Source organism: Lissotriton vulgaris, chromosome 9 (assembly GCF_964263255.1).
Source record: "Lissotriton vulgaris chromosome 9, aLisVul1.2, whole genome shotgun sequence".
NCBI classification, from domain to species: Eukaryota; Metazoa; Chordata; class Amphibia; order Caudata; family Salamandridae; genus Lissotriton; species Lissotriton vulgaris.
Genome location: NC_141697.1, coordinates 1,143,985,944 through 1,144,012,565, shown reverse-complemented (window position 1 = coordinate 1,144,012,565; position 26,622 = coordinate 1,143,985,944). Strand labels below are relative to the sequence as shown.

Here is a 26,622-nt window from a genome sequence, read left to right as displayed (position 1 = left end):
TTATATTATGAAATACGTTTTTAATCAGTGTCTTGTTTATTGGCTTTTAATTGTACCTTGTTGTCCCCTATCCAATGTAGCAATTGGGTTAGTCTATATTCATCAAGTTGTAGGAGGTGTAACTGGCCGATACACATATCTCTGTCCACCAGTGTCCTTTCTTCATAAAAATATCCCAGTCATAATGTGTGTGCTTCATTCCAGCATGAAAAACCTGGATACATTTGGCCAGCAAGGATTGTGGATTGTAATTAACCGAAGTCATGGGTGGTCAATGTCATGTTTTATTGTTATTTTCCTCCAGACCCACAGATTGCTTTTTGTATTGGGTTAAGCATAATATGGAAGTGTGGGCCAACAGGCCAAATTACACTGAGTGACGTGAGCAGCAACCACACTTTTGAAAAGGATGCCACTGTCACGCCCCTCTTCAGACAGTAATGAGCTTGTACAATTTGCATTTGGAAAAGGGGGTGGTGATGGACAGAGTTTCTGAATGATGCAGAATACTCCTACCCAGTCAAGAGATCAGGGCTTAATCCATCACCGTTTTTTAGCTCACTGCACCATCCCAGCTGAGAATCTGGCTACATGCAAATTAGTCTGTTCCTGTCCCAGTGCATGATGGGAACAGGGAAAACCAAACTACCAAGCCAATTCATATACTGGGAAGGAAACAAGCTTCCGGGGACTGGTTTCTGGCATTTCAGTCGTCGGCCTGGCTTGCTTGAATCCTGATGGTGCAATGAGCAAGGGACTCACGTCTGAGTATACCCTCCCACACTTAGTGTGGACAAAATCGATTTTGGAAGAGGGGGTGGTGATGGACAGAGTTTCTGAATGATGCAGAATACTCCTACCCAGTCAAGAGATCAGGGCTTAATCCATCACCGTTTTTTAGCTCACTGCACCATCCCAGCTCAGAACCTGGCTACATGCAAATTAGTCTGTTCCTGTCCCAGTGCATGATGGGAACAGGACAAACCAAACTACCAAGCCAATTCTTATACTGGGAAGGAAACAAGTTTCCGGGGACTGGTTTCTGGCATTTCAGCCGTCGTCGGCCTGGCTTGCTTGAATCCTGATGGTACAATGAGCAAGGGACTCACGTCTGAGTATACCCTCCCACACTTAGTGTGGACAAAATCGATTTTGGAAAAGGGGGTGGTGATGGACAGAGTTTCTGAATGATGCAGAATACTCCTACCCAGTCAAGAGATCAGGGCTTAATCCATCACCGTTTTTTAGCTCACTGCACCATCCCAGCTGAGAACCTGGCTACATGCAAATTAGTCTGTTCCTGTCCCAGTGCATGATGGGAACAGGGCAAACCAAACTACCAAGCCAATTCTTATACTGGGAAGGAAACAAGCTTCCGGGGACCGGTTTCTGGCATTTCAGCCGTCGTCTGCCTGGCTTGCTTGAATCCTGATGGTGCGATGAGCAAGGGACTCACGTCTGAGTATACCCTCCCACATTTAGTGTGGACAAAATCGATTTTGGAAAAGGGGGTGGTGATGGACAGAGTTTCTGAATGATGCAGAATACTCCTACCCAGTCAAGAGATCAGGGCTTAATCCATCACCGTTTTTTAGCTCACTGCACCATCCTAGCTCAGAACCTGGCTACATGCAAATTAGTCTGTTCCTGTCCCAGTGCATGATGGGAACAGGGCAAACGAAACTACCAAGCCAATTCTTATACTGGGGAGGAAACAAGCTTCCGGTGACTGGTTTCTGGCATTTCAGCCGTCGTCGGCCCGGCTTGCTTGAATCCTGATGGTGCAATGAGCAAGGGACTCACGTCTGAGTATACCCTCCCACACTTAGTGTGGACAAAATCGATTTTGGAAAAGGGGGTGGTGATGGACAGAGTTTCTGAATGATGCAGAATACTCCTACCGAGTCAAGAGATCAGGGCTTAATCCATCACCGTTTTTTAGCTCACTGCACCATCCCAGCTCAGAACCTGGCTACATGCAAATTAGTCTGTTCCTGTCCCAGTTCATGATGGGAACAGGGCAAACCAAACTACCTGTTGGATCTTTCCACAACCCAGCTCACACCACGGAAGCGAGAATGGCCCCACTCCTCTGCCCTCACTCGAATCGCCACACGCACTAGTATACAGCGTGACCGCGAACCGAGCAAAGGGAGAAGGTAGGAAAAAAGTAAACCAAAGAAAGAGTAACGTCCAGGCTCTCTCTATGATTCAGCTAGGCAGCCCTGCTAGCAGTGGGTAATGGTCTTTTAACCTGCAGTCAGAAGAGAAAAGAAAACACAGAAAAGAAAAAGATCAATACTTCAATGCCCAGTGTTCTCTCATCTGCATCCCTATTCTCAACCCTGAAAAATGCCCAACACACCCCAATTCCCTCCTTACTTGTGTGTCTAGCTGATAAATCCAAAAGAGAGCGAGAGTCCAGCAATTCCAGATATGATTGACTCCAAATAGTCAGACGTTACTTAAGTGAAGGGGAAAAAGTCATTCATCTGACACAAAAAACCCCTGACAAAAAACGTGTATTCCAAAAAACTACACTATTTCCAAAAAGGCATTCTATCTGTGGCCACAGACTAAAAGCGCCTACACAGGGAAACGTTTGGAAGCTATAAAAGCTCCCTAGAAAACACGTCCCAGCGCTTACACAACAACGTACCTCGGGTACTCACTAAACCCGGAAATCCGATTCTCAGTGGCTCCCTCTTAAAAGAGGTAAACCGTCGAGCCCAAAAGTGCAAAAAAACACATAAATGTCACCAGTTCGTGATCGCGCATTATTGCACGAGTGCTCCGCTTACGCGTCCCGTGAAGTAGACTCGAACGGGAAGGCGTCCGATGATGAACCCAGCCGGGCCGCCGATACGAAGCCTCGTCCAGCAAAACGCCGCCTCCAGGAAGGTCGCGTTGAGCAGCAGAGCACCTTTAAATGCGCACACGTGAAAAGTCGAATATCCCAATCCGGGCTCAGGATGTAGGAAAAACGCCAACCCGGTTAGAAACCAAGCACCGAGACAAGGTGCTGGGGTTTCTTTATCAACTTGAAAGGAAAGGGGGCGGGGCTACCAAAAACAGGTAAACAGAGGGAGGACACCGGGGAATACCAGAGAAACGAAAACAGAGGACAGGAAAGGAAAGGCTGACTAAACCCTAACAGTACCTCCCCCCAAAGGCCTCCCAACAGGACGGGGTTTAGATGGATGACGGAGATGGAACTGTCTAACCAATCTAGGAGCATGTACCCCAGTAGCTGGTTCCCAAGTGCGTTCTTCCGGAGGATACCCCTTCCAATCAATCAAGTACATCAACCTCCCCCGTCTCCTCCGGGCATCAAGGATAGCGTTGACCTCAAATTCCACTTCGCCCTCAACCATTACAGGAGAGGGAGGAGGTAAAGTCTGATCGGTGTCTTTATAGGGTTTCAACAATGAAGTATGAAACACCGGATGAATGCGATATTCATCAGGCAGCTCCAACCTCATCGCGACAGGATTGATAACCCTAGCTATAGGAAAGGGACCCACGAACCGCGGCTGCAATTTCCTAGGGCCATCCAATCTCAGGTTCTTTGTTGACAACCACACTCGCTCCCCCACTACAAAGGATGGGGCAGGGACCCTATGCTTATCAGCCTGCCGCTTCATGTCCTCCTTGGCCCGCACCAGATGTTCCTGGGCCAACCCCCATATCTTACTCAATGCTATTCCCAGAGAATCGACAGCAGGCACATGACCAGAAGGTTGAATAGGGATAGCCCTTGGATGAAATCCCATGGAACAGTAAAAGGGAGACATCCCAACTGCGGAATGAATGCTGTTATTGTACGCAAATTCCGCAAGCGGGAGGGCTACCACCCAATCACAAGTCAAAGTAGTCAGCAAGCAACGTAAGTACTGTTCCATAGTTTGGTTTACCCTCTCTGTCTGACCATCGGACTGAGGGTGATAGGCAGATGAAAGGCAGATCTTCATTTGTAAAGCCTCACATAACTCAGTCCAAAACCGGGACACAAACTGCGAACCCCTATCGGACACAATGGCTGACGGTAACCCATGTAATCGCACTATAGATGATACAAATACTAAAGCCATTTCCCTTGCGGTAGGCAGTTTAGATAAGGGGATGAAATGGCCCATCTTCGTAAAAGAATCAACCACCACAAGAATCACCGTACAACCAGACTTCAAGGGCAGGTCTGTAACAAAGTCCATACTAATTGTATGCCATGGCGCAGGGGGTACCGGTAAAGGAAGTAATAGACCAGACGGACTGGAGTGCGATGACTTACTCACAGCGCATATAGGGCAAGCCGCTACAAACTGTTGAACGTCAGGTGTCACAGACTCCCACCAGAACCAACGTAAACAGAATTCCCTGGTTTTATGGATTCCGGGATGCCCTACTAAAGCAGAGGAATGACACCATTTCAACACTGTGTCCCGTAAAGCAGGTGGTATGAACAGTTGAGTATCATGATACAACAATCCGTCTCTCAATGAAAAGGAAGGCTGGGAAGACCAAGGAGTCAAATCTAGTCCCCGCAACTTATCCTTCACTTCAACCAAAAAACCATCCAGAGACACACTCCCTAAAATCTTTTCAGATGGAATAAAAGACCCCGTGTCCCTGTCAGTCCCCCACTCTGTATGATTCACATGTATACGGGACAAGGCATCCGATTTCAATTGCTGAGCTGCAGGTCTGTAGGTGATTATAAAATCGTATTCATTAAAAAATGAAACCCACCTCATCTGCCTAGGAGTTAGGGCACGAGCAGACCTGAAGAACTCGAGATTCTTGTGATCTGTGAAAATAGTAATGGAATGGCGAGCCCCCCACAGGTGATGTCTCCATTCTTCAAATGACAGCTTAATGGCCAACAATTCACGTTCTGCAACGGTGTAATTTCTTTCAGCCGGCAACAGAGTCTTTGAAAAGAAGGCTATGGGATGCATAAACCCCGTCTCGGCATTACGCTGAGACAAGACCCCCCCCACAGCACCCAAGGAAGCATCCGCTTCAACAAAAAAGGGTAACGCCGGATCAGGATGGACCAGAACAGGGGCTGAAGTGAACCGTTCAATCAACTGATCTAACGACATTTGAGCCAAATAGGACCATACAAAAGGAACACCCTTTCTCAACAACACAGTCATGGGGGCCACTATCTCCGAGAAGTGGGAGATAAACCTCCGATAGAAGTTTGCAAATCCAAGCAACAGCTGCACTTCTTTCACACATTTTGGCGATGGCCACGAGGTAATAGCCTCAATCTTCCTCGGATCCATTCGGATGCCCTCAGCAGACACAAGAAAACCCAAAAACTCCACTCTTTCAGAATGGAAACTACATTTCTCTGGTCTCACAAACAACTGATGCTCTCTCAAGGTCTGTAAAACCTGGCGAACGTGTGTTTCATGTTCCGCCTCAGTGGTAGAAAAGATCAAAATATCATCAATGTATACTATTACACTCACATCCAGAAATTCCCTCAGCACCTCGTTGATAAAAAACTGAAAAGCAGCCGGAGCGTTACATAGCCCGAAGGGCATAACACAATACTCATACAGACCAAACTTAGTCCGGAAGGCAGTTTTCCACTCGTCGCCTTCACGGACTCGTATGAGATGATACACCCCTCGGAGATCCAATTTAGTAAACACCGTTGCATGCCTCAGCTGATCGAGCAAAACGGGAATCAAGGGAAGGGGATACTTGTTCTTAATAGTACCCTTATTGAGTGCCCTATAGTCCACACAGGCGCTGAGACCACCTTCCCGTTTGGGAATAAAAAAGATAGCGGAGGAAGCAGGAGAGGAAGATGGACGAATAAACCCCTTTGCCAACATCTCGTCTATGTATTCCTTCAAATGCTGTTCTTCTGGCCCTGATAAGGCATAGATGCGACAACAGGGAAGAGTGGCCCCTGGAATCAAATCAATTCTACAATCAAAGAAACGATGGGGAGGCAAGTCCCGCGCTCGTCCTTTGTCAAACACCTCGGCAAACTCTACATAAGCCTCTGGTATCTTTTGCACGTCACACCTCAACCCATCACTTGCTTGCATAAATGCATGTTTTGCAAAAAGACAACGCATTTGTTCTTTAAATGCCCCATAATTATATAAAACAGGGTCATCATTGTCCACCAATGGCACCGCCCAAGACGCTGCAGTACCCGCCAAATAGGAAATAACAAACGCCACTTTTGACGAGTCGTTAGGGAATGAAGCAGGACGACACATAAAGTGTAAATGACATTGGTTCATAAACACGCTATATTTACTGGAATCTCCAGTAAATCTCTCAGGGACTGCCAATGGGCCAGGGGTGGGAGTGGTAACATTAACCGTCAAAGGGGGATTACTGGCGCTCGCACTTCTATCGAAATGAAAAGTAGCAGGCTGTAGTACAGAGGGCTTACCCATTCCCCACACCGGATCCTTAGCCTTCCCCGCACTCATTTCCTGACGCAACCCCTGATTCTCATGTTGTAACTCCTGTACTTTAATCTGAAGGGCATTAACAGCCCCCATTAACTCCTGCACTGTAGGGACCCTCTCCTCCGTCTCCTGTCCCTCCTCATCCATTCTCGCTTGGGTGGTGATTTTTTCGTGGGCTTGGTTTTCTGTTGGATCTTTCCACAACCCAGCTCACACCACGGAAGCGAGAATGGCCCCACTCCTCTGCCCTCACTCGAATCGCCACACGCACTAGTATACAGCGTGACCGCGAACCGAGCAAAGGGAGAAGGTAGGAAAAAAGTAAACCAAAGAAAGAGTAACGTCCAGGCTCTCTCTATGATTCAGCTAGGCAGCCCTGCTAGCAGTGGGTAATGGTCTTTTAACCTGCAGTCAGAAGAGAAAAGAAAACACAGAAAAGAAACAGATCAATACTTCAATGCCCAGTGTTCTCTCATCTGCATCCCTATTCTCAACCCTGAAAAATGCCCAACACACCCCAATTCCCTCCTTACTTGTTTGTCTAGCTGATAAATCCAAAAGAGAGCGAGAGTCCAGCAATTCCAGATATGATTGACTCCAAATAGTCAGACGTTACTTAAGTGAAGGGGAAAAAGTCATTCATCTGACACAAAAAACCCCTGACAAAAAACGTGTATTCCAAAAAACTACACTATTTCCAAAAAGGCATTCTATCTGTGGCCACATACTAAAAGCGCCTACACAGGGAAACGTTTGGAAGCTATAAAAGCTCCCTAGAAAACACGTCCCAGCGCTTACACAACAACGTACCTCGGGTACTCACTAAACCCGGAAATCCGATTCTCAGTGGCTCCCTCTTAAAAGAGGTAAACCGTCGAGCCCAAAAGTGCAAAAAAACACATAAATGTCACCAGTTCGTGATCGCGCATTATTGCATGAGTGCTCCGCTTACGCGTCCCGTGAAGTAGACTCGAACGGGAAGGCGTCCGATGATGAACCCAGCCGGGCCGCCGATACGAAGCCTCGTCCAGCGAAACGCCGCCTCCAGGAAGGTCGCGTTGAGCAGCAGAGCACCTTTAAATGCGCACACGTGAAAAGTCGAATATCCCAATCCGGGCTCAGGACGTAGGAAAAACGCCAACCGGGTTAGAAACCAAGCACCGAGACAAGGTGCTGGGGTTTCTTTATCAACTTGAAAGGAAAGGGGGCGGGGCTACCAAAAACAGGGAAACAGAGGGAGGACACCGGGGAATACCAGAGAAACGGAAACAGAGGACAGGAAAGGAAAGGCTGACTAAACCCTAACACTACCAAGCCAATTCTTATACTGGGAAGGAAACAAGCTTCCGGGGACCGGTTTCTGGCATTTCAGCCGTCGTCGCTTGAATCCTGATGGTGCAATGAGCAAGGGACTCACGTCTGAGTATACCCTCCCACACTTAGTGTGGACAAAATCGATTTTGGAAAAGGGGGTGGTGATGGACAGAGTTTCTGAATGATGCAGAATACTCCTACTGAGTCAAGAGATCGGGACTTAATCCATCACCGTTTTTTAGCTCACTGCACCATCCCAGCTCAGAACCTGGCTACATGCAAATTAGTCTGTTCCTGTCCCAGTGCATGATGGGAACAGGGCAAACCAAACTACCAAGCCAATTCTTATACTGGGAAGGAAACAAGCTTCCGGGGACCGGTTTCTGGCATTTCAGCCGTCGTCGGCCCGGCTTGCTTGAATCCTGATGGTGCAATGAGCAAGGGACTCACATCTGAGTATACCCTCCCACACTTAGTGTGGACAAAATCGATTTTGGAAAAGGGGGTGGTGATGGACAGAGTTTCTGAATGATGCAGAATACTCCTACCCAGTCAAGAGATCAGTGCTTAATCCATCACCATTTTTTAGCTCACTGCACCATCCCAGCTCAGAACCTGGCTACATGCAAAGTAGTCTGTTTCTGTCCCAGTGCATGATGGGAACAGGGCAAACCAAACTACCAAGCCAATTCTTATACTGGGAAGGAAACAAGCGTCCGGGGACCGGTTTCTGGCATTTCAGCCGTCATCGGCCCGGCTTGCTTGAATCCTGATGGTGCAATGAGCAAGGGACTCACGTCTGAGTATACCCTCCCACACTTAGTGTGGACAAAATCGATTTTGGAAAAGGGGGTGGTGATGGACAGAGTTTCTGAATGATGCAGAATACTCCTACCCAGTCAAGAGATCAGGGCTTAATCCATCACCGTTTTTTAGCTCACTGCACCATCCCAGCTCAGAACCTGGCTACATGCAAATTAGTCTGTTCCTGTCCCAGTGCATGATGGGAACAGGGCAAACCAAACTACCAAGCCAATTCTTATACTGGGAAGGAAACAAGCTTCACAATTCACCAAAGATGAAGTATGTAAATTCCTTGTATAAATATATCCAATTCGAGCACATCAAAGTGTAAAGTTTGTGGAAGCCAAACATAAATTCCACTGGGAGGTTAAGACCCTAAACCTTCAAAATAATTACTTCGAGCTAGAAAGTTTTGCACTTTTATGTAATCTACTTGTAGAATTTGATGTATTTCAAAATAATAACCCTGAACAGCCAATTAAATGTTCATCTGTAAAGGTGCATTCTATGTGCAACAAAGCACAATGCTTCTGTACAGTGTTATATAGGTGTGTCACCAGTAGACGTGCTTGATATATACTTCTTCTGATAATGCACATTGCCTTAGGTAAATTGGAATACATACTGTCTTCTGTAGGCTTGTTTGCCACCATAGGTTTTTCTTGATCTTCAGGTTTGGTGACCACCATTGACGTAAGGGATGTGACAAAGCTGTATTTCAGCGAAAGTTGCAAGGCTTCCTCTTCCACATTCTGCTTGACATCTCCCCGTGCTAAAATTCTAGAGTATAAACAATTCTTACAATGTTGCCCAATGAGCAAACAGACAGCGAACAAAAGGTCACATCTAAAAAAACAACTTCAAATACCTGTGTCATTTCTTATGTCTTATCTGTCAAAGGGAATTAAAGTTGAGTCATCCTTATTTAGTAGCAATAAGCATATTTTTAATGTCACTAAAGCTGTTCAAATGACAATAATCTTGAAATTCGTTGCTACACAGTTTTAAAGTCCAACATTAGGAATTTTGAAAGGTTATTGAACACCTAATAAATACTATCATGTGACTGTGTAGCGAAAAGTTTAGAACGATCCAGTATTTAAATCCTAATTAAATGAACAGCTTTACCAGCCGTATTGTATCACCTTGGATAGTGGTAATTGGTCATTACTGAAACTTCACAAGACTAGATCGTTATAGCTGGAAGTTCAACAGCATTTGCCACCAGCTCTAAAGTAATTAATAGACCACAAACAGGACACAAAACAATTACGTAACCAAGAGCGAAATATCAACACAGCGAAAACATAGTAGTGAACAATTAAACAAGTAAAAATGGTATACCACATAACAACAATACAATTCAACAATAAAAACGCAATTATGCAAAACAAAAATACAACAACACATCACCACAACAAAATGCATGAGAGTGATTTCAGAGACATTTTGTAGGTTCTGTCCTACCTGCCAGGCTGAATTTGCTCACTGTCATTGACACATCCTTTGAATGGGTGGGCATTACCTTTGTGACAGCCTTAGGCAACTGGTTCATCCTGAGCTTGGTGGACCATGTTGCCCGGTATCCAGAGGCCACACTATGAATTTGTAAAAATCCATATTTTGTAGGTGATAACACTCTTGTGGATTGGCAAATGATTGCAGGTATTTGCCAGTGCAACGATATTAATAGAAGAGGATCCTCTGTGAAGCATAACCTAACTATTCAGAGTGTGTCCTTTAATTCATATTTTTAACATTATGCCAGCGAGATTTCATATTTTAATTGTGTAACCAAATTTCAAGTAGTGAGTATATTGTGAGGATAGCTTTTTTAGTGTTTCTACGATACATTTTAAGTGCCCTGGAGTCATTTTGTTCAGGATAAATATGATATTGGGTTGAAGTTCTTCAATAAGGCAAACCCTATTAACATCCAAATAGGGCAGTGAGTCTTCTGCAAACTATCTGCCACCTTGGTTGAATAAAAATGATGTTGAGTTCCTAAGGTTTGGTAATTCATCACCTCCCAGACATTTAGGAAGTCCTAGTTTTTTAGTCCAGATATTTAGGAAGTATTAATATTTTAACAGCTATCCTTGGGAATTTTTTCACCAAAGAAATGTGTTTCTGGTTATGTCTAAGTTGGATAAAAAGTAATTGGAAAGTGGTAGCGGTATTATGCGTAATAGTTACTTGACTATAGGGGTTATATTAATCTTGATGATTTCTATCTTTTCCCACCAAGTTATGAATTTTGAAAATAAACTATTCAAGAGTTCAGAGAGTTTTTTAGTGCATTCAACTCTTTGTATTTCATGGTGTCTAAAATGTCATAGCTTTTCTCATATATTATAAAGGATCTATAGCATAATCTAGGCACACACACTTACAATTGTCAGAGATACATAACATTCTTCTACAAATCAAAAGGTAGGGAGGAGGAATATGTGTTTAGTCTGTTCCCCGAGTAATCTTATTTATCATAGGTGGACATAGACACTTGTAACTGCGTTACGCACGGTAGTATAGATAACCCTCATAAACGCTATGTATTGAGGTAATGCGGTTTATGTTGATTCTCCGCCCCACATAAACGTTATGGCATTTATCATTGGGTCATCATTTGTGCTGTATGCCTACCTTAAGCCTGAGGTCAACTCTAGAGTAACGCAGCAGTGTCCAGAGAAAAAAAGGTGAAGCCACAATGGAGGATTACTGTGTTAAAAGACACACCTACGTCAAAAGATCAATTTATTGTAAAGCTGATGTGGTGTGTTGTTAAAATTCATATGGGTATACTCTTGGACCTAGTTACTGGGTCCTAGTATATCACTTCAAAAAACAAACTGCCAACATATTTCTGCTCCTTTTGGCCCAGCCGGGTCTGTGGAGCATTCGTCAGGACAAACATAAAAATTAAAATTATACTCACACCCTTTTTGTGTGGTATTTTAGTGGATCAATTGCTCTCACTGTGGTATAGAAGGTTCTATTAAACCTCATGAAATGTATAGTTGCGTTTCCTCGGGGGAAAGGACGTCTGTGTCCCAGGCCGCATTCAATGGCGAAGTCCGCATCTGGTGCTGTTGCTGCCCCCGGGGGCAGCGCCAGCACCAGATGCGGACTTCGTCAAGACAAACATAAAAGTTAAAATTATACTCACACCCTTTTTGTGTGGTATTTTAGTGGATCAATTGCTCTCACTGTGGTATAGAAGGTTCTATTAAACCTCATGAAATGTATAGTTGCGTTTCCTCGGGGGAAAGGACGTCTGTGTCCCAGGCCTCATTCAATGGCGAAGTCCGCATCTGGTGCTGGCGCTGCCCCCGGTAGGCATACGGGTAAACTGGAGAAGGCTCGGGCCCTGTCACTGACCGGCCTGGACCACTATTACTTAGAACAACAAAACAATGGCCGGACAGTATTGAATTAGCGTCAAAGTACACAGACCTAGTGTAATAAATCACTGGGTTGGACAACCATTTGTATTGAATGACTTATTTTTTATATAAAATATATTCTTTGGCGTCAAAAGATACACCACAACATTCATAAATATCCAAAAACAAATTCAGTGGACTGAACAGAAATTATCAAAACAGTGCAAGAAACAAAGAAATTGTCATACATAAATAACATGGACAACTGTGAAAAGGCCTCAAATTAATCACTTTACAGAGGCTCCAATCCTGGATATGAAATGGACAAGGGGAATGTTATGTTTAAAAAGAAAACCTCCTTGTAACAACCATCACGAGATACACAATAGATACCACATCAGGTGCTTAGGCTGGGAACAACATAGGAACAGTTAAACAATTCCAAAGTGGGTTTTGGTTGAATCCTAGCGTGCCCTAATAATTTTGTATCTCGGAGGTGAGAACGTCGACGCGTTTCGAACCCAATATCATTCGACGGGTTCTCCTCAGGACAGGGACTGGGGGGTCGTTGTCACTTATTTGTGAGATGGGGGGGTCACTCCCTTGACAGAGGGCGGAGTTGCCGCTGAACAAGGACGTAGTGCCGGCCGTGATCTGTTTCTCGATGTGTAGATCTTTTTTTTAACGTGGCAATTTATTCAAGTTAAGCGCGTGGGAGGCGGCGGCCGCCGCACGGGCTGGCGTGTTCTCGGCAGAGAATACGAGCTGCAACGGTCCGGCACACAATGACTTCTGAGAGACAGCTTGTACAAGATCACGGCCGGCACTACGTCCTTGTTCAGCGGCAACTCCGCCCTCTGTCAAGGGAGTGACCCCCCCATCTCACAAATAAGTGACAACGACCCCCCAGTCCCTGTCCTGAGGAGAACCCGTCGAATGATATTGGGTTCGAAACGCGTCGACGTTCTCACCTCCGAGATACAAAATTATTAGGGCACGCTAGGATTCAGCCAAAACCCACTTTGGAATTGTTTAACTGTTCCTATGTTGTTCCCAGCCTAAGCACCTGATGTGGTATCTATTGTGTATCTCGTGATGGTTGTTACAAGGAGGTTTTCTTTTTAAACATAACATTCCCCTTGTCCATTTCATATCCAGGATTGGAGCCTCTGTAAAGTGATTAATTTGAGGCCTTTTCACAGTTGTCCATGTTATTTATGTATGACAATTTCTTTGTTTCTTGCACTGTTTTGATAATTTCTGTTCAGTCCACTGAATTTGTTTTTGGATATTTATGAATGTTGTGGTGTATCTTTTGATGCCAAAGAATTTCTTGCATAAAATATTTTATATAAAAAATAAGTCATTCAATACAAATGGTTGTCCAACCCAGTGATTTATTACACTAGGTCTGTGTACTTTGACGCTAATTCAATACTGTCCGGCCATTGTTTTGTTGTTCCCGGTAGGCATACAGCACAAATGATGACCCAATGATAAATACCATAACGTCTATGTGGGGCGGAGAATCAACATAAACCGTATTAGCTCAATACATAGCGTTTATGAGGGTTATCTATACTACTGTGCTTAACGCAGTTACAAGTGTCTATGTCCACCTATGATAAATAAGAGATACATAACATTCAATAAATGCACAAAGATAGCTGAAATACAATATAGTCTTACATTTTTTCGAGCAGTTGCTGAATGGTCAGATAAGCCCAAAGCCTTTCAATGAAGTTGCCAAAAACATATTGGTTTTGCTTCAGAACTTCCTCTTTTTCTGCAATATTTTCTTCCACTTTGTAAACCAGGTCGCTGGCGTGCTGTCAAAACCGAAACACAAAAATTGGAGTTACTTCAAAGCAAGTTTGTGGTTGTATAATTTCTGTCTTCTACTTATCTTGTTGGACTCCCTCCAGCTGGTGTTGCTGTCATTATTATATTGCTTTAATCCTCACCATTTTAACACTGTGCGCCAGATTACAGAGAAAAGCTCTAGAAGAACACCCTTACACATACTTCTGTCCACACATGTACATTTACATCTGTTGGCAATTCGCCAAAATTCTAAAAGTGTTCTGGACCATACAACTTTATTTGTGCACAATGTTTTAACCAACAGTACAATTCTGAAGTGGGGAGAAACGATTATGTTGTGCAGTTGTATATTTTATTCTTTCACTTTTTTCCCTCCAATGAAAAACCTTTTCAGTGTATAGGCAACCCTTGCCGCACACCATTATGGAGTTTAGGAGTGTTTTATTTTATTTCGCTCCTTGTAAAGGGAGTAACCCCATTCTCTGACACATAACCATTTTCAGAATGGGTAAGAGAGGATTTGTGACTGCCCAAATTTAAGGGCATTTCAAAATGTTGTAGGCAACTCATGACTTGATCTCTTCTCTCCCCAATCCTTGCATGAGGCTACTTTGGCATAGAATTAAGTGACTCTCCATTGATCTTACACAGGATCAAATGGATTAATGTGCGCAACGCCATTTTTTGTAAATGCCTCGCATTCACAGATCATTTTATTATTTTCATTTTTAAAACGCGCGGGCTAAGAATCTGACCAATGTGGGTAGAGGGATGATCCTAATATATCACATATAGCCGGGTTCAGCAGAAAGGGGAGTGAACAGGAGTGGAAAACAGAGTGACTTTTTCATATACATGGCATTGTTATGCAAGCTTGTAAGAACATGGGTTTAGACTGTGGTCTATGTAAGAAGTGTTTCAGTAAAAGGAAGTGTCATGTCCTTGTAGCTGGACTGCCGATACACCACACACGGGACTCAGGTGAATGTATGCATTATTCTTTTTTGTGTTTGCAGCAGCGAGCCTCAGCACGTCTGTCCCCTTGCTCAGTCCTCCTTGTGTGTCCGTCCCCTTCCTGTCCCCTAACCAGATGTCGTGTCCGGTGACCTGGTCACCTCCCTCATGACCCACAGGGTCCTAGTGTCCCCTCCTGTCCAGTCGCCCATCTGTCAGGTCACTACACCTCCCCCCTTGTCGCAAACAACTTTTTGGTACATACAAACAAATCTTCGGTACATTTCACTGCACATTGTCACCCCCTTTTATGTTGACAGTATTTGCTGATGATACTGTAGAGGTATAAAGTGAGAGAGAGAGAGAGAGAGAGAGAGAGAGAGAGAGAGAGAGAGAGAGAGAGAGAGAGAGAGAGAGAGAGAGAGAGAGAGAGAGAGATAGAGATAGACATTCATATACGGAAAAGTGTGTCCACAGGTCTCCGTTTCTTCGCATCTCCTCAATCAGTCTCTTGTGCTTCTTGCCTTCTCTTTTTGGTCTTTGTTCTGTTAAATCCTCTTGTGCTGCTTTCCCTTGGGCGTCTTTCTTCAGCCCGTGTTTCGGCCGCTCTTCTTCTTTTGTCTTTCATTCTCTAGAGTACGACTCATTCCTGGTGATGTGGTATTGTCCTTCTGACGCCGTTATCATTTGCCCTTCCACTTCCGTTACCGTCAGTGGGTCTTTTGCGAAAGTGCTGTCTGACTTCCGTGGTTGTCTTTGTCGAACTAGCGCAGTGTCTCCTTCTTTCGCTTTTGCATCTATTGCATGTCTCTTCCGATCAACATACGCCTTCATTCTTGTTTCCGCTTCTTTGTCTCTTTCAGCTATGTCTTTTTGTTCCACCCTTTCCACTTCTTTCACTTGGGGCAACCTCGTTCTACTTGATCGCCCCAACACCAGCTCCGCAGAGCATCTTCTTGTGGGGCTGTGAGGGGTGTTTTGTGTTGGCTTGTTGCTCTGTATTGCCTTTTTGATCGTTCCCATAGATCGTTCGGCCATACTGTTTGCTTGCGGCCACAGAGACGCTATTCGTCGATCGTTGATCCCAAGGTACTCCATGAACCTTTTGCATTCATCACTAAAGAATGGTGGTCCATTGTCTGTTTGTTGTGTCTGCGGTGACATCCATGCTGCCAATATGTCATCTAGAGCTGGCAAAGTTGCGTTGGCTGATGTTGATTCCACTTGTATCGCTATGAGGAATCTGGAGAATTCATCTATTACTACCAGTAGGTAATTTCCTGCTTTCATATGCCCGTAGAAATCAGCTGCCAGCTCTGTCCATGCTGCTTTTGGAAATGCGGACATTTGCAGTGGCTCCTGCTTTGATGTGGGCCCCGTTATTTGGCAGATGTGACAAAGCATCGCACTTTCTTCTCCCATGTTGTTACATCTCGGGAACCATACTTTTTCTCGCACCATTTTTTTTGTTGCCACAGTCCCTCTATGTGACTCAGGTGCCAATTCTGCTGTCCTTCTTCTCAGCGTCCGTGGTATTACTATCCTGGTGCCTTTCGTCACTATTCCGTTCTCGCTTTTTGATAGTTCTTTGCTAATCTTTTTGAACGCCAACAGCTCTTCCTTCAATATTTTTTTTTCCAGCTGCTGTTGTTGTTGGGGTGCCTCCACCTTTGCTGTTTGGTCACCTTCATTATGGTCTGCATGGTGATGTCTTGTTTTGTCTCTTGTTCTAGTTCTTTCATTGTTATCGTTGCCGGTGTGTTACGCTTCAGTGCAAAGTTTAGATGTTCCTCCGCCATGGTTGTCGCTTGGGACACTTGTGGTAGCGTTTGCTTTGATATATTGTCTGCTGTATTGTGTTCCTTCCCCGTCTTGTGTATCCTTTTGAAGTTATGATCCATCAGCATTGTCCCCGACTTCTCTCTCCTGGGCGGTCTCATTCCTTTTCTGTGTCTGCACGTGGTTACCAGTGCTTGGTGATCCGTTATGATTTTGAACAGCTTTCTGTGGATGACCATGTGGTAGCGTTCACACGCCCACACTGCCGCCAGGCTCTCTTTTTCCGGCTGGGAGTATCCCGGCTGGGAGTATCCTTCTACTACGTTTGATAGACTTTTGCTCCCATATGCCACCATGTTTCTAGGGGAATCTTTTCCTTGTTTGTGTCGTGCCAACATTGCTCCCAGTCCCACTGGGCTGGCATTTACAGTCAGTTCAGTGCGCTGCTTGTGGTATTCTTTTATGATGCTTCTTTCCTCTGGCATTTTGTATGTCATGGCCATGAGACCCATTGTCTGAGTTGTGATTATGCTCAGCAAACATGGCGTCGGGATGTCGCCCTTCAGCCCATGAATGTCCTCTTTGATCCTTTGGTCTTTGTGTGTCGGCTCTTCTGTAAATTTCCCCATGTTTGTCACTTGTTTCAGTGACCCCCAAGTGAAAACCTCAACTCGGGACAGTCTCGACGTCTGCTTTCTCGTCGTCTTTTCGTATTCCGATACACGCATGATGTTGCCTGTTGCACCGCTGTCCAAGACAAGCTTTGTTTTGTGTGATCCTACTCCTATAGTCACGTACTCTGTCTTTTTCATTTTGCTTTTGCCCACCAGGCACCTTCTTTTTCCTTTTTCATCTTCATCCGTTGACTCTGTGGTAACGTCCGTCATAAGATAGAGTTGTTTAGTCCTTTCTTCTTCTTCTTCTTCTTCCTCTTCTTCTTCTTCCTCACCCGATTCTAGTGATGAGCTCCCCTAACCGGATGTCGTGTCCGGTGACCTGGTCACCTCCCTCATGACCCACAGGGTCCTAGTGTCCCCTCCTGTCCAGTCGCCCATCTGTCAGGTCACTACAGCAAGTGTGCTATGAAGATATTTTAATTCAAGAAAGCAAGTATTGGTGATTTTTACGGCCTGAGGGGCCGATTCACAGAACTAACTTAAGACAAAACCATAAACTTACTACTTTTGGTATTCAAAGAAGTTAGGATTCTGTCTTAAGTTTGTCATAAGTCTGTCTTAAATCTGTCTTAAGACAAACGTAAGACAAAAACCTAACTTCTGTGAATACCAAAAGTAGTAAGTTTAGGATTTTGTCTTAAGTTAGTTCTGTGACTCGGGCCCTGAGGTTTCCTACTGAAGTGGCAAATGCCCAGACAGCTGTATAATTTGGAGACATACTGTGTGACTGACGGTGCCTGAGGTTGTTTCTAATATGTACTGTTGAGGTTGGACCAGTCAATTGTAGGAACCGTGGAATACTTGTTGACAGGGTCAAAGTGAATTGGTGTCACTGACAAGAATGATGTGTGCATGTTCTCTGTTGGGTTTGCTGTGGGAACAATGCCTAGAGCATACAAAAAATAGCAAGGCAGGTAATCATTGCAGTGCTTGATGCATCAATCTCATAAATGTAACTTCAATAAGCTAGAGGGCGTTTTTTTGGCAGTGCAGAAGAATGTCACTGAACCATGTGATACACTGATGCCAGTTGTAATGGCTGATAACCTACAAAAGTGGTTTGGTTTGAATACCTTCCTCCAATAAAACCTAGCAAAGAGTGGAAGCAATAAACCAAGGTTAATTTAGGGGGTTTCAAACGGAATTTCCCCCAAGACACGAAGTTTAAAAACAAGAATGAATAATGTTTTTTACACCACAATTTTCTTGTAAGCTACTCGAATCAAGCACTTTAGAAAGAATAAGAAAGTCAAGCCTTACTCTTTCTGATGGTGTTGGTGTTCTGGCTCCTCAACAAAACTTGGGGAGAGATTTACAAAAATGGCATGCACCACAGCGCAGCCCCCGCGAAGCTGAGCTGCATTGTGCGACAGTGAGGGAGCAGGAGAGCGCCATATCTTTAGCGATGTGGCCCTCATCACCTTTCCCTAGCACTGCCGCTGATTACAGCTGCTTTGCACCGCGAAGACACCATAGTGCCACATCGCTAAGGGTTTGTGTGAGTCTAGCATAGGTATTGCACAGGAAGGGTACCCAAAATACCATGCCTAGGTACAATGCAAAGCTTGTCCCACTTTGTGTGCATGCTGAACAGTGCAGCACTCATGCAAAGTCGGAAAAGCACAAAGAAAGGAAAACATGTCTCCACTTAGCACTGGAAGGGGCGTTAACGTTTGGTGCAAAACCATGTTTACACATATTTGTAAATAGGGTTTTGCATCAAAAGGCATGGGAGGTTGCATGGGAACGCCCATGTACCACCCATGTAACACACCATCTGTGCTAAGAAATGCAAAGCAGTGCTTTGCGTTACTTTGAGGGTGCTTTCCATGACACACGTTTACACTGGAAAGTAAATATCATTAAAACATTTTGCGCTGCTTAGCATCACTTGTGTGACGCTAAACCAGCGCAAAAGGTTTGAAAATCTCCCCCTTGGAGGAAAATCTCACAGGTTATATACAGGAGACTTGGACAAATGTTTTTAGCTGATAGAGAAACTCCAGAAAGGTTACATCAATCTTATTTATTTGCTCGGGCTCCATACAACATTAGTGATAATATAATATAAACATGATAAAAGATGAAGACATACCCTCACAAAAGCCTTGGCATAAAAGCTCTAGCAGTAAGACCCTCTGACACCAGTGAATGAAAGCTAACAACAAACCTGCTGAACTCAAAATAAATTACCCTTCAAAAATCACATTTAAATATAACAAAATAAGAATAATTATTAAAAGTATTTTGTTTGTGGTTGGGAATGGGTTTTGAGGACGAACAATACAACTATGATAACTGAGTCAAAGAAGCATTCTGAAACTTACATTTAGGTAAATGATCATGGAACTTACTGTTTGAGCTTTGATTTCTGCTTTGAATAGATTAACGTCATTCTTATCAATTTTTCCCGCTACAACAATTTCTGATCCTTCGAAGAGTTGTCTAAAACTATTTTCTGTAAGGTGTGAGATGCTGTCTTCTGGATATTGTAGCTGGATTTCCATCAAAATAGGATTTGCCACCTCCTGATAAAAGCCCTGCGGAACAAAATTAGAGCACGTGGTTTATCTGTGACTGCGATTTAATGGAATAAGTTACTATTAACATGCATAGTATCATTGTACTTTCAGTATCTCGTGCAAAATAATTCAATTCCCATTCCAAGTTTGGATAACAGCTGAATTAAAACTGTCTCAGGTTGTAAATCATGTTCTGTCTTGGAAAACTGCTGTCCCTTCCAGGTTTTCAGTGTAAATGATATTATGTGTACTCTTTTCTGATGAGAGGTCAATCAAACCTTTTTTTGAAATCTCAAAGAATTAGGGCCTCGATTTACAAAGACTTGCGTCTGGTTTGAACTACATCTTTTACCCAAACCAGTGCTTAATTTGAGCCAGTGGTTTCTGGTGCAAGGCACCAGCACTTAATTGTCAGCAGCAGCACTTATGATAGTCTGTCACATGGTGGTGCTGTTTGCCTAATTTAGAGTAAAGCACACCAACATCTGTTGATTAATTCAATATAAATTATAAAGGACTAACACCTGCCTACCAAGCCTTTCTTATAGTTGTGGGGCCTTGAATAGTTTGAATTGTCAAACTTGCAGGAATGTGATAATTAGAAGTTGTGTTGGTACTGTCATTGGCTGCAATGGGTGTTGCAAGCTGCTGTGGCTTCTTGATGAGGGCCCTGGCACTTATTTTTTATACATATTAGATACTGATGCAAACCCAACACAAAGGGTCTTATTACAAATTTGGCGGTCCTCCTGTAGCACCGTCACCGCTGCGCTGCTAGGAGGATCACCAAGCTTGTGGGGCACCCACCAGATCCCTGTTGGGGGACCCTTTCACAACCTTTCCGCCAAGTATTTCATTGCATGAGCCTGCCATGAAATGCTTGGTGGAAAGTCAGGTTGAATTCGGCCTCCAAGCTTCACAGCTGTGGCATCCAGGTGGTGGTTCTGTGGGGGTCCGACCACCACAGTCCTAACAGAGCAGGTAAACCCACTGGGATGGAGGTGGTCGGACCACCACCACGAGTAAGGCGTACCAGGACCGCCTTACTCAAAATAAGGCCCAAAGTGTTGTATTCGGATTTACACTCCAGTACAAATCCTCATTTGCTTTGGACTGTAAACCCTAAGTTATAGCACCATGATGCAAGGGTGCCTGCCTTGGCACACAGCAACCAAAAGTGCAGTAAGCGAGAAGAACAATGCTCTGCTGTTCTCATCTGTAACTTTACTTGCTGCCCTGAGTGACTTGTCATATGCTTTGAGCTAGGTTTGAATCACTTTTGAGATGCAAACTAAGCTCAAAGTGGTAGGGTGGGATTTATTATCCAACGCAAATTTGGTTTTGCATTCGATACTTCACCAAAGTACTGCAAAGTTGAGCTGTGCCTTGCTTTGGGTAACTTTGCATCAAGTGAGTATTCCATGGATGGTGCATGGGCATTGCGATGCAACCATGTAGGAAATTGTGTTATTAGTTGTGCAGGATGTGAGGCCTGTGCAAGTCATTGTTCCACAATTTCTCCTCTCTGGGAGCCAAGCACCCCATTGTAGTGCTTGACTCTCTCAAGGTAGTGGAGGAGGGCAGTCCAAGGTCTGCTCAGGGGAGGTAGTTTGGGCTAGTAATCATCATGAATTGACACACAATACTAACACGCAATAAATGATTGTCCAGTCAATGCATTTTTTCAGAAAAAGAAAAGTACATTTATTACACACACACAACTAAACACTACACATCAATTTACAAAAATATAAATTAGCAGATTAAAAATATGCTGGATGACAGTGAATTCAGATGTGACTTCTAAAGGGCCATGACTTTTAAAATCATAGTAACCCACACACTTTTGCCAGACAGCAAATCACAGCATGGGGGTTTATCAATTTAGATAGAATAGGACTATTGGCTTTATCAGGGGCTCACCATATTACCAGAACAACAAACCACAGACCTGATTCACAAAGGTATGCATAGGCTTTGATCTAAACTCAGACCAAACGTCTAGGTTTACTATTTTGGAAATTCACATAGGGCAGTTACGAGTACTATCTTTATGTACACACCCGGGTTCGGATCTCCACCCCAAGTGTGGACATACAGATGGTACCCATGAATGAAATGCTCTTTGTTAATTCCCAAAGTCGTGAACTTAATGGTTTGGTCTAAGTTTAGACTAAACGGCTAAGTTTGCCTTTGTGAATCTGGCCCCACACCTCAAAAACACCATTGTTTTGTGAGTAAATGCAATGATCAATAATAACCATGAATAAATGCAATTATTAATGTCAATAAAGCATATCAATCTTCGTAATCACTGTCAGCATTATTAATTCAATAAAACATTTTAAAAGGATCATTACTTGTTTGTTTGATGTCTATATACTTTCTGAATATAAACAATGCAATCATCAACACGCTCTAAAGGATACCACTGGTAGACCATATAAAATACAGCCATGGATTCATCCTCTAGAGGGTGCTACACTCTAAATTCCTTCTTTAGACACTTCCAGGACACAAAAAATGCTCTCTTAGAAACACCCCTGGAGTGTTTTACACTCCCAGCTGTAGAGCAAATGCTCCAGCCTTGGGAATGCTCAGGAAATTAGGTGAAAATCCCAATTGGTCATGAATTTATGGTCCCCGCAATCATAGGGTCAGTGCTTTTAAAATTAACTTCTGGGCATTTCTGTAAGCCTTACAGCCCCCTTAAACACTTCTTATGTTAATTGGTGGTGGCCCTGTCCTCCGGGGGGCCAGAAGTAGCAAACAAACATGTAGAAGATTCTCTCCTGAAACCTTATGGGGCACCCCTGCGAGGGAGCAGTTAATATTATAATAGCGGGTCTCCTGTTGTTCCAGGAGCCCATGACTTTTTTGTTTTGATTTCGCTTATTTTTATTTCTTTAGGGGTGTGCCCGGTCCCACCTGCATCCCCCAACATGCTGGAGAAATTGGAGGATCTCAGGGAGCCGACTACAACTTACCCCTCCTGGCTCCCCAGCCAGCGGTGTCAATCTTTGCTGGTGCTGGGGATGGCAACTGACATTAACTCCAGCCCGCTCCATGTGGGCAGGGTGCTTTCTCTCTGGTAGCTGCTCCACTCCCCCACCAGCCCTGGGAACACAGAGTGGGATCAAGAACACCGCCATTGGGGGCCCAGAGATTGGGTTCCAGGCCCTGTTTCTCCTTGTTAGATGGGGTACAGCAGCGCACTTTGCCTCCATTGCGTCAGCCCTAGAGGATATGGGGGCCCCTGTGGGAAGCCAAATAAAACATGGCAAATTCTTCCACCAAGCCATGGACCCCAACACATTTGATCCACTGCGGGGGTCAAAAGTCACCATTCTTAAAACAGCCATGACTCTGGCACTGTTGGGTCGATACGGACAGTCCTATTTTATTTTTATTTTACTCCTGGTGGTGAGTTCTAGCCATCAAGAGCAGTTTCAGTAGGCCTTCTGTCCTACAAAGCAGTGTACCTTGAAAGGAGTTGGTTCAACTGGTTACCTGTGAAAGCTTTCTAGACTAGACTGTCTCTAGTTGTAGAAGCCAGGAACCTTTGCCCCAACTGGTCCTTAGGGAGTGTAAGGGGGCCAGTGGGACTTGCCCTTGAAGAGACCCACTGGTCTTGGGGTTAACTTGGGGCAGAGTCCTTAGTCCCTTTAGAAATTAGGGGTTTCTCCTTCCAGTTGGCCATGGCTGTTGCATTCCCAGGGTCCATAAATGAAAAGCACAAACAGCACTAACAGCCACAAAAAAAATCAATTTCTTTTACATTGTGGCTGCCAAAAGTATGCTCACATTAGGGTAGAGAAAAAATGCACCATATGTTTGCAAATATGGCATATTTTCTCTCGCTCTCACTTTTTTGCAAATTAGGGCTGCAAGCTTGCATCAAAGAATAGTAAATCTGGACCTTGGTTCCGAGATGTCACCTAAATTATCAAAGGTACTGCCTCACCAGATAGGACAGAGTAGGACGATGAGGTGGGTACTGGGTATGTTGTTCAGTGATACTTCCATCTGTCGCTCTGAACCACTCACCTCACCTCTCGACCAGTACCAGGCTTTATACATCTCCATAAATACACATCCTACAGAAAGTTTTTCTGGTGTTCTCTGTTACCGACAAACTGACCCTAGGGCATCCTTCAGTCAGGACTTTTGTAATCTTTTGGAGCCCTACCTAGTAAGAACAAATTTTATACTTCTTGGTGATTTTTATTTTCATTTAGATAATAGATTAAGTCAAGACACGACACGCAAACCCTCTTGGAAAGTATGAATGGCTGTGGCTTTCCACAACTAGTTACATCCCCCACACATGTGGCGGGCCACACCCTAGATCATCATATTAGGGTGGGAGAACCTCTTCCGCTAGCTTGGTCAGACCACTTTGCCATTCCCTTTAATTTAAGGATCTCGGCATCTTGGAATATTCTACCTGAAAATAGGAAAGTGGCTGGCAAAAAGAATTTTAATCTGGTTAGTAATGAGGCCTATGCTAACATTCTCACAAATTTTCAGCTTCCAGGACACTTAAGCGCTAACTTAGCTGCAGACGAGTTATCTAAAAAATTATTAGCAGTCATGGACACCTTAGCACCCGTAAAATGTTATTATTCAGCAAGAAAAAGGCCTTCCTTCCTTGGTTCTTGGATAGACTGCGTAAGTTGAGACAGGAGTGTAGAAAGCAGGAAAGAATATGGCGCATTGACTTAGTACCTTCAGGCAGAGAACTGCATAAACAATGCTTGAAAGCATACAAAGCAGCTATCATGGAGGAAAAGGGAAGGTACTACGTAGAAATGTCAGAGTCGCTTAAATACTCCGAAGAGCTCTTTAACATTGTTAATTCCCTTATCTCTGCCCCGGTTATTGAGTCTGTGGAGTCTTCACATGAGCTCTGTGATAGGCTTTCAGCTTTCTTTTGCACTAAGATCTTGGAGTTATATCCCAGTTGGAAGCCTTAAATTTAAATAAGGAATTAGATGCCCAGCCTGTAACTTATCCAACGGAAAGTTCCAGCAGGAAGGTTACTCCAAATTTACTTGCTTTTCCAAGTATATCACCAGAGATTATTGACCACCTATTAGAAGGAGTTAGGTCTGGATTTGCTATGGATCCTTGTCCCTTGAAGGTCCTAAAAATTGCCGAAGATGCTATTATACTGCATCTTACCACTGTCCTAAATGTAGCCATCTCGGAGGGACAATATCCCCTGGTATGGAAGGCGGCAGTAGTTAGGCCACTTTAAAAAAAGGCTTCACTGGACCCGATGGAACTGAAAAATGATTGTCCCATTTCCTTCTTGACGGTCCCAGTGAAGATTTTTGAATCCTACCTGAATTCCCACCTGAGTGCCTACTTGAGGGACCATCAAATCCTTGATGGTTCTCAACACGAGTTCAGAAGCTGCAAAGTACAGAAACTGCGCTCACTGCTGTTTTCTACAACATTTGTGCACAGGTGAATGCAGAGCATACCACGTTACTAATTTTACTTGATCTTACCGCAGCTTTTGATACCTTATCCCACTGATACTTGTGGAGCGTCTCAGGGAGATGGGTATTGGGGGCTCGGCCTTAAGGCTTTTTGCTTCTTTCCTTAGTGAGCGGACTCAAACTGTGAAATTGGGAAATTTCTATTTGGATCCAACTCCCCTGTCATGCGGAGTGCCTCAGGGCTCCTCCCTGAGCCCTACGTTATTCAATATCTATGTTGCCCCGCTGGCAAAAGTGGTAAAATCCTTTGGTTTGGAGGTGTTGTCATATGTATGTGGATGACACGGAAATAATGATGTCCATCACTCATAACATTAGTGACTCTGCTCGCAATTTTAAAAATTGCATGCAAGCAGTCTCGTCATGGATGGTGGAAAACTATCTGAAATAAAATGGCAAGAAGACGGAGATTCTTATTTTTGGGGACAAATTGGACATTTGGTCTTGGGAGTGGTGGCCTGACTTTCTGGGCACTGCTCTAGTCCCGCCTCCCATGGAAAAAACTTGGGACTTTTGGTGGACAATTCCCTTTTCTGAAACTGCAGATTAGCAGGACGGTGGCTACCTGTTTCGTGCTAATCAGGCTTATAAGGAAGATCCCGCAGTTTCTCTCATCTGCCTCACGCAAACAAGTTGTCGTTGCACTAATATTGTCCAGATTGGACTATTGTAATGCCGTTTATTATAAGGTTCAGGCAAACCAAGAAGCCAAGGCTGTCCTGAAGACGTTCATTTGAAGAGAATGGGTCTCACAAATTCACAAACTCAGCTCAGTGAACAGTCATCCAGCCCTAAGCGAATTCCCCTCATAGCTGATGGTATTGACACAAAAGGAGAAGATGTTCACCACACTTGTTCAATAATTTTCATAAAAAAATACATTCTGTACAGAAGCTTTCCAAATAAATACACATCTTTGACAGTGATATCATTGTGCAACATGCTGTCGCCCAAGGAAAGACTTTGGCCATCATGTACTGGTCTGAAGTGCTGGCTATTATCAAATCTCATTTACTAAACTAATGTTTCCTGATTTTCCTTTCAAACAACAATAAAACTCTAAATTGGGACTCAGAATTAAACCAGTCTTTATGTGACAAACAACTTTTTTTAGCCTTTGTTAATCGAGATACCTCTTTGTGTTGCTGAATGTCTTTACTTTGTTTGATACTGTGGACCATGGGGGGACCATTGTGTAGCATCTCTGCTTGTATTAGTCAACAAATTAACACACTTAATTGTTCATCCTTTCTCTCTCCTTGCTCTCATTTGACTCATATTGTTTGGACTCCTAAAACTGTTATGAGTGCACATGTTTGGATTCCCTGGTGCAGTGTTTTCACAAATGGTAGTCCTGGCTTCATAAATACTTACTTTACTATAATATTCCATGGAGTGAATCTCATGCTGTGGGT

The 26,622-nt window shown here is 44.0% G+C and overlaps 1 protein-coding gene across 4 annotated transcripts in view; it reads right to left on the bottom strand.

The window, feature by feature from the left end:
- LOC147692932 (inter-alpha-trypsin inhibitor heavy chain H4-like) overlaps positions 1-26,622 on the bottom strand; it is a 563,260-nt gene that overhangs the window by 344,189 nt on the left and 192,449 nt on the right. For all 4 annotated transcript variants that reach the window (XM_086939190.1, XM_086939191.1, XM_086939192.1 and 1 more), the window contains exons 11-13: positions 19,533-19,718; positions 13,634-13,773; positions 9,187-9,341 (exon numbers count right to left, since the gene is read on the bottom strand). In XM_086939190.1, the coding sequence (XP_086795316.1) occupies positions 9,187-9,341; positions 13,634-13,773; positions 19,533-19,718 (481 nt within the window). The remainder of the gene's footprint in view (positions 1-9,186; positions 9,342-13,633; positions 13,774-19,532; positions 19,719-26,622) is intronic.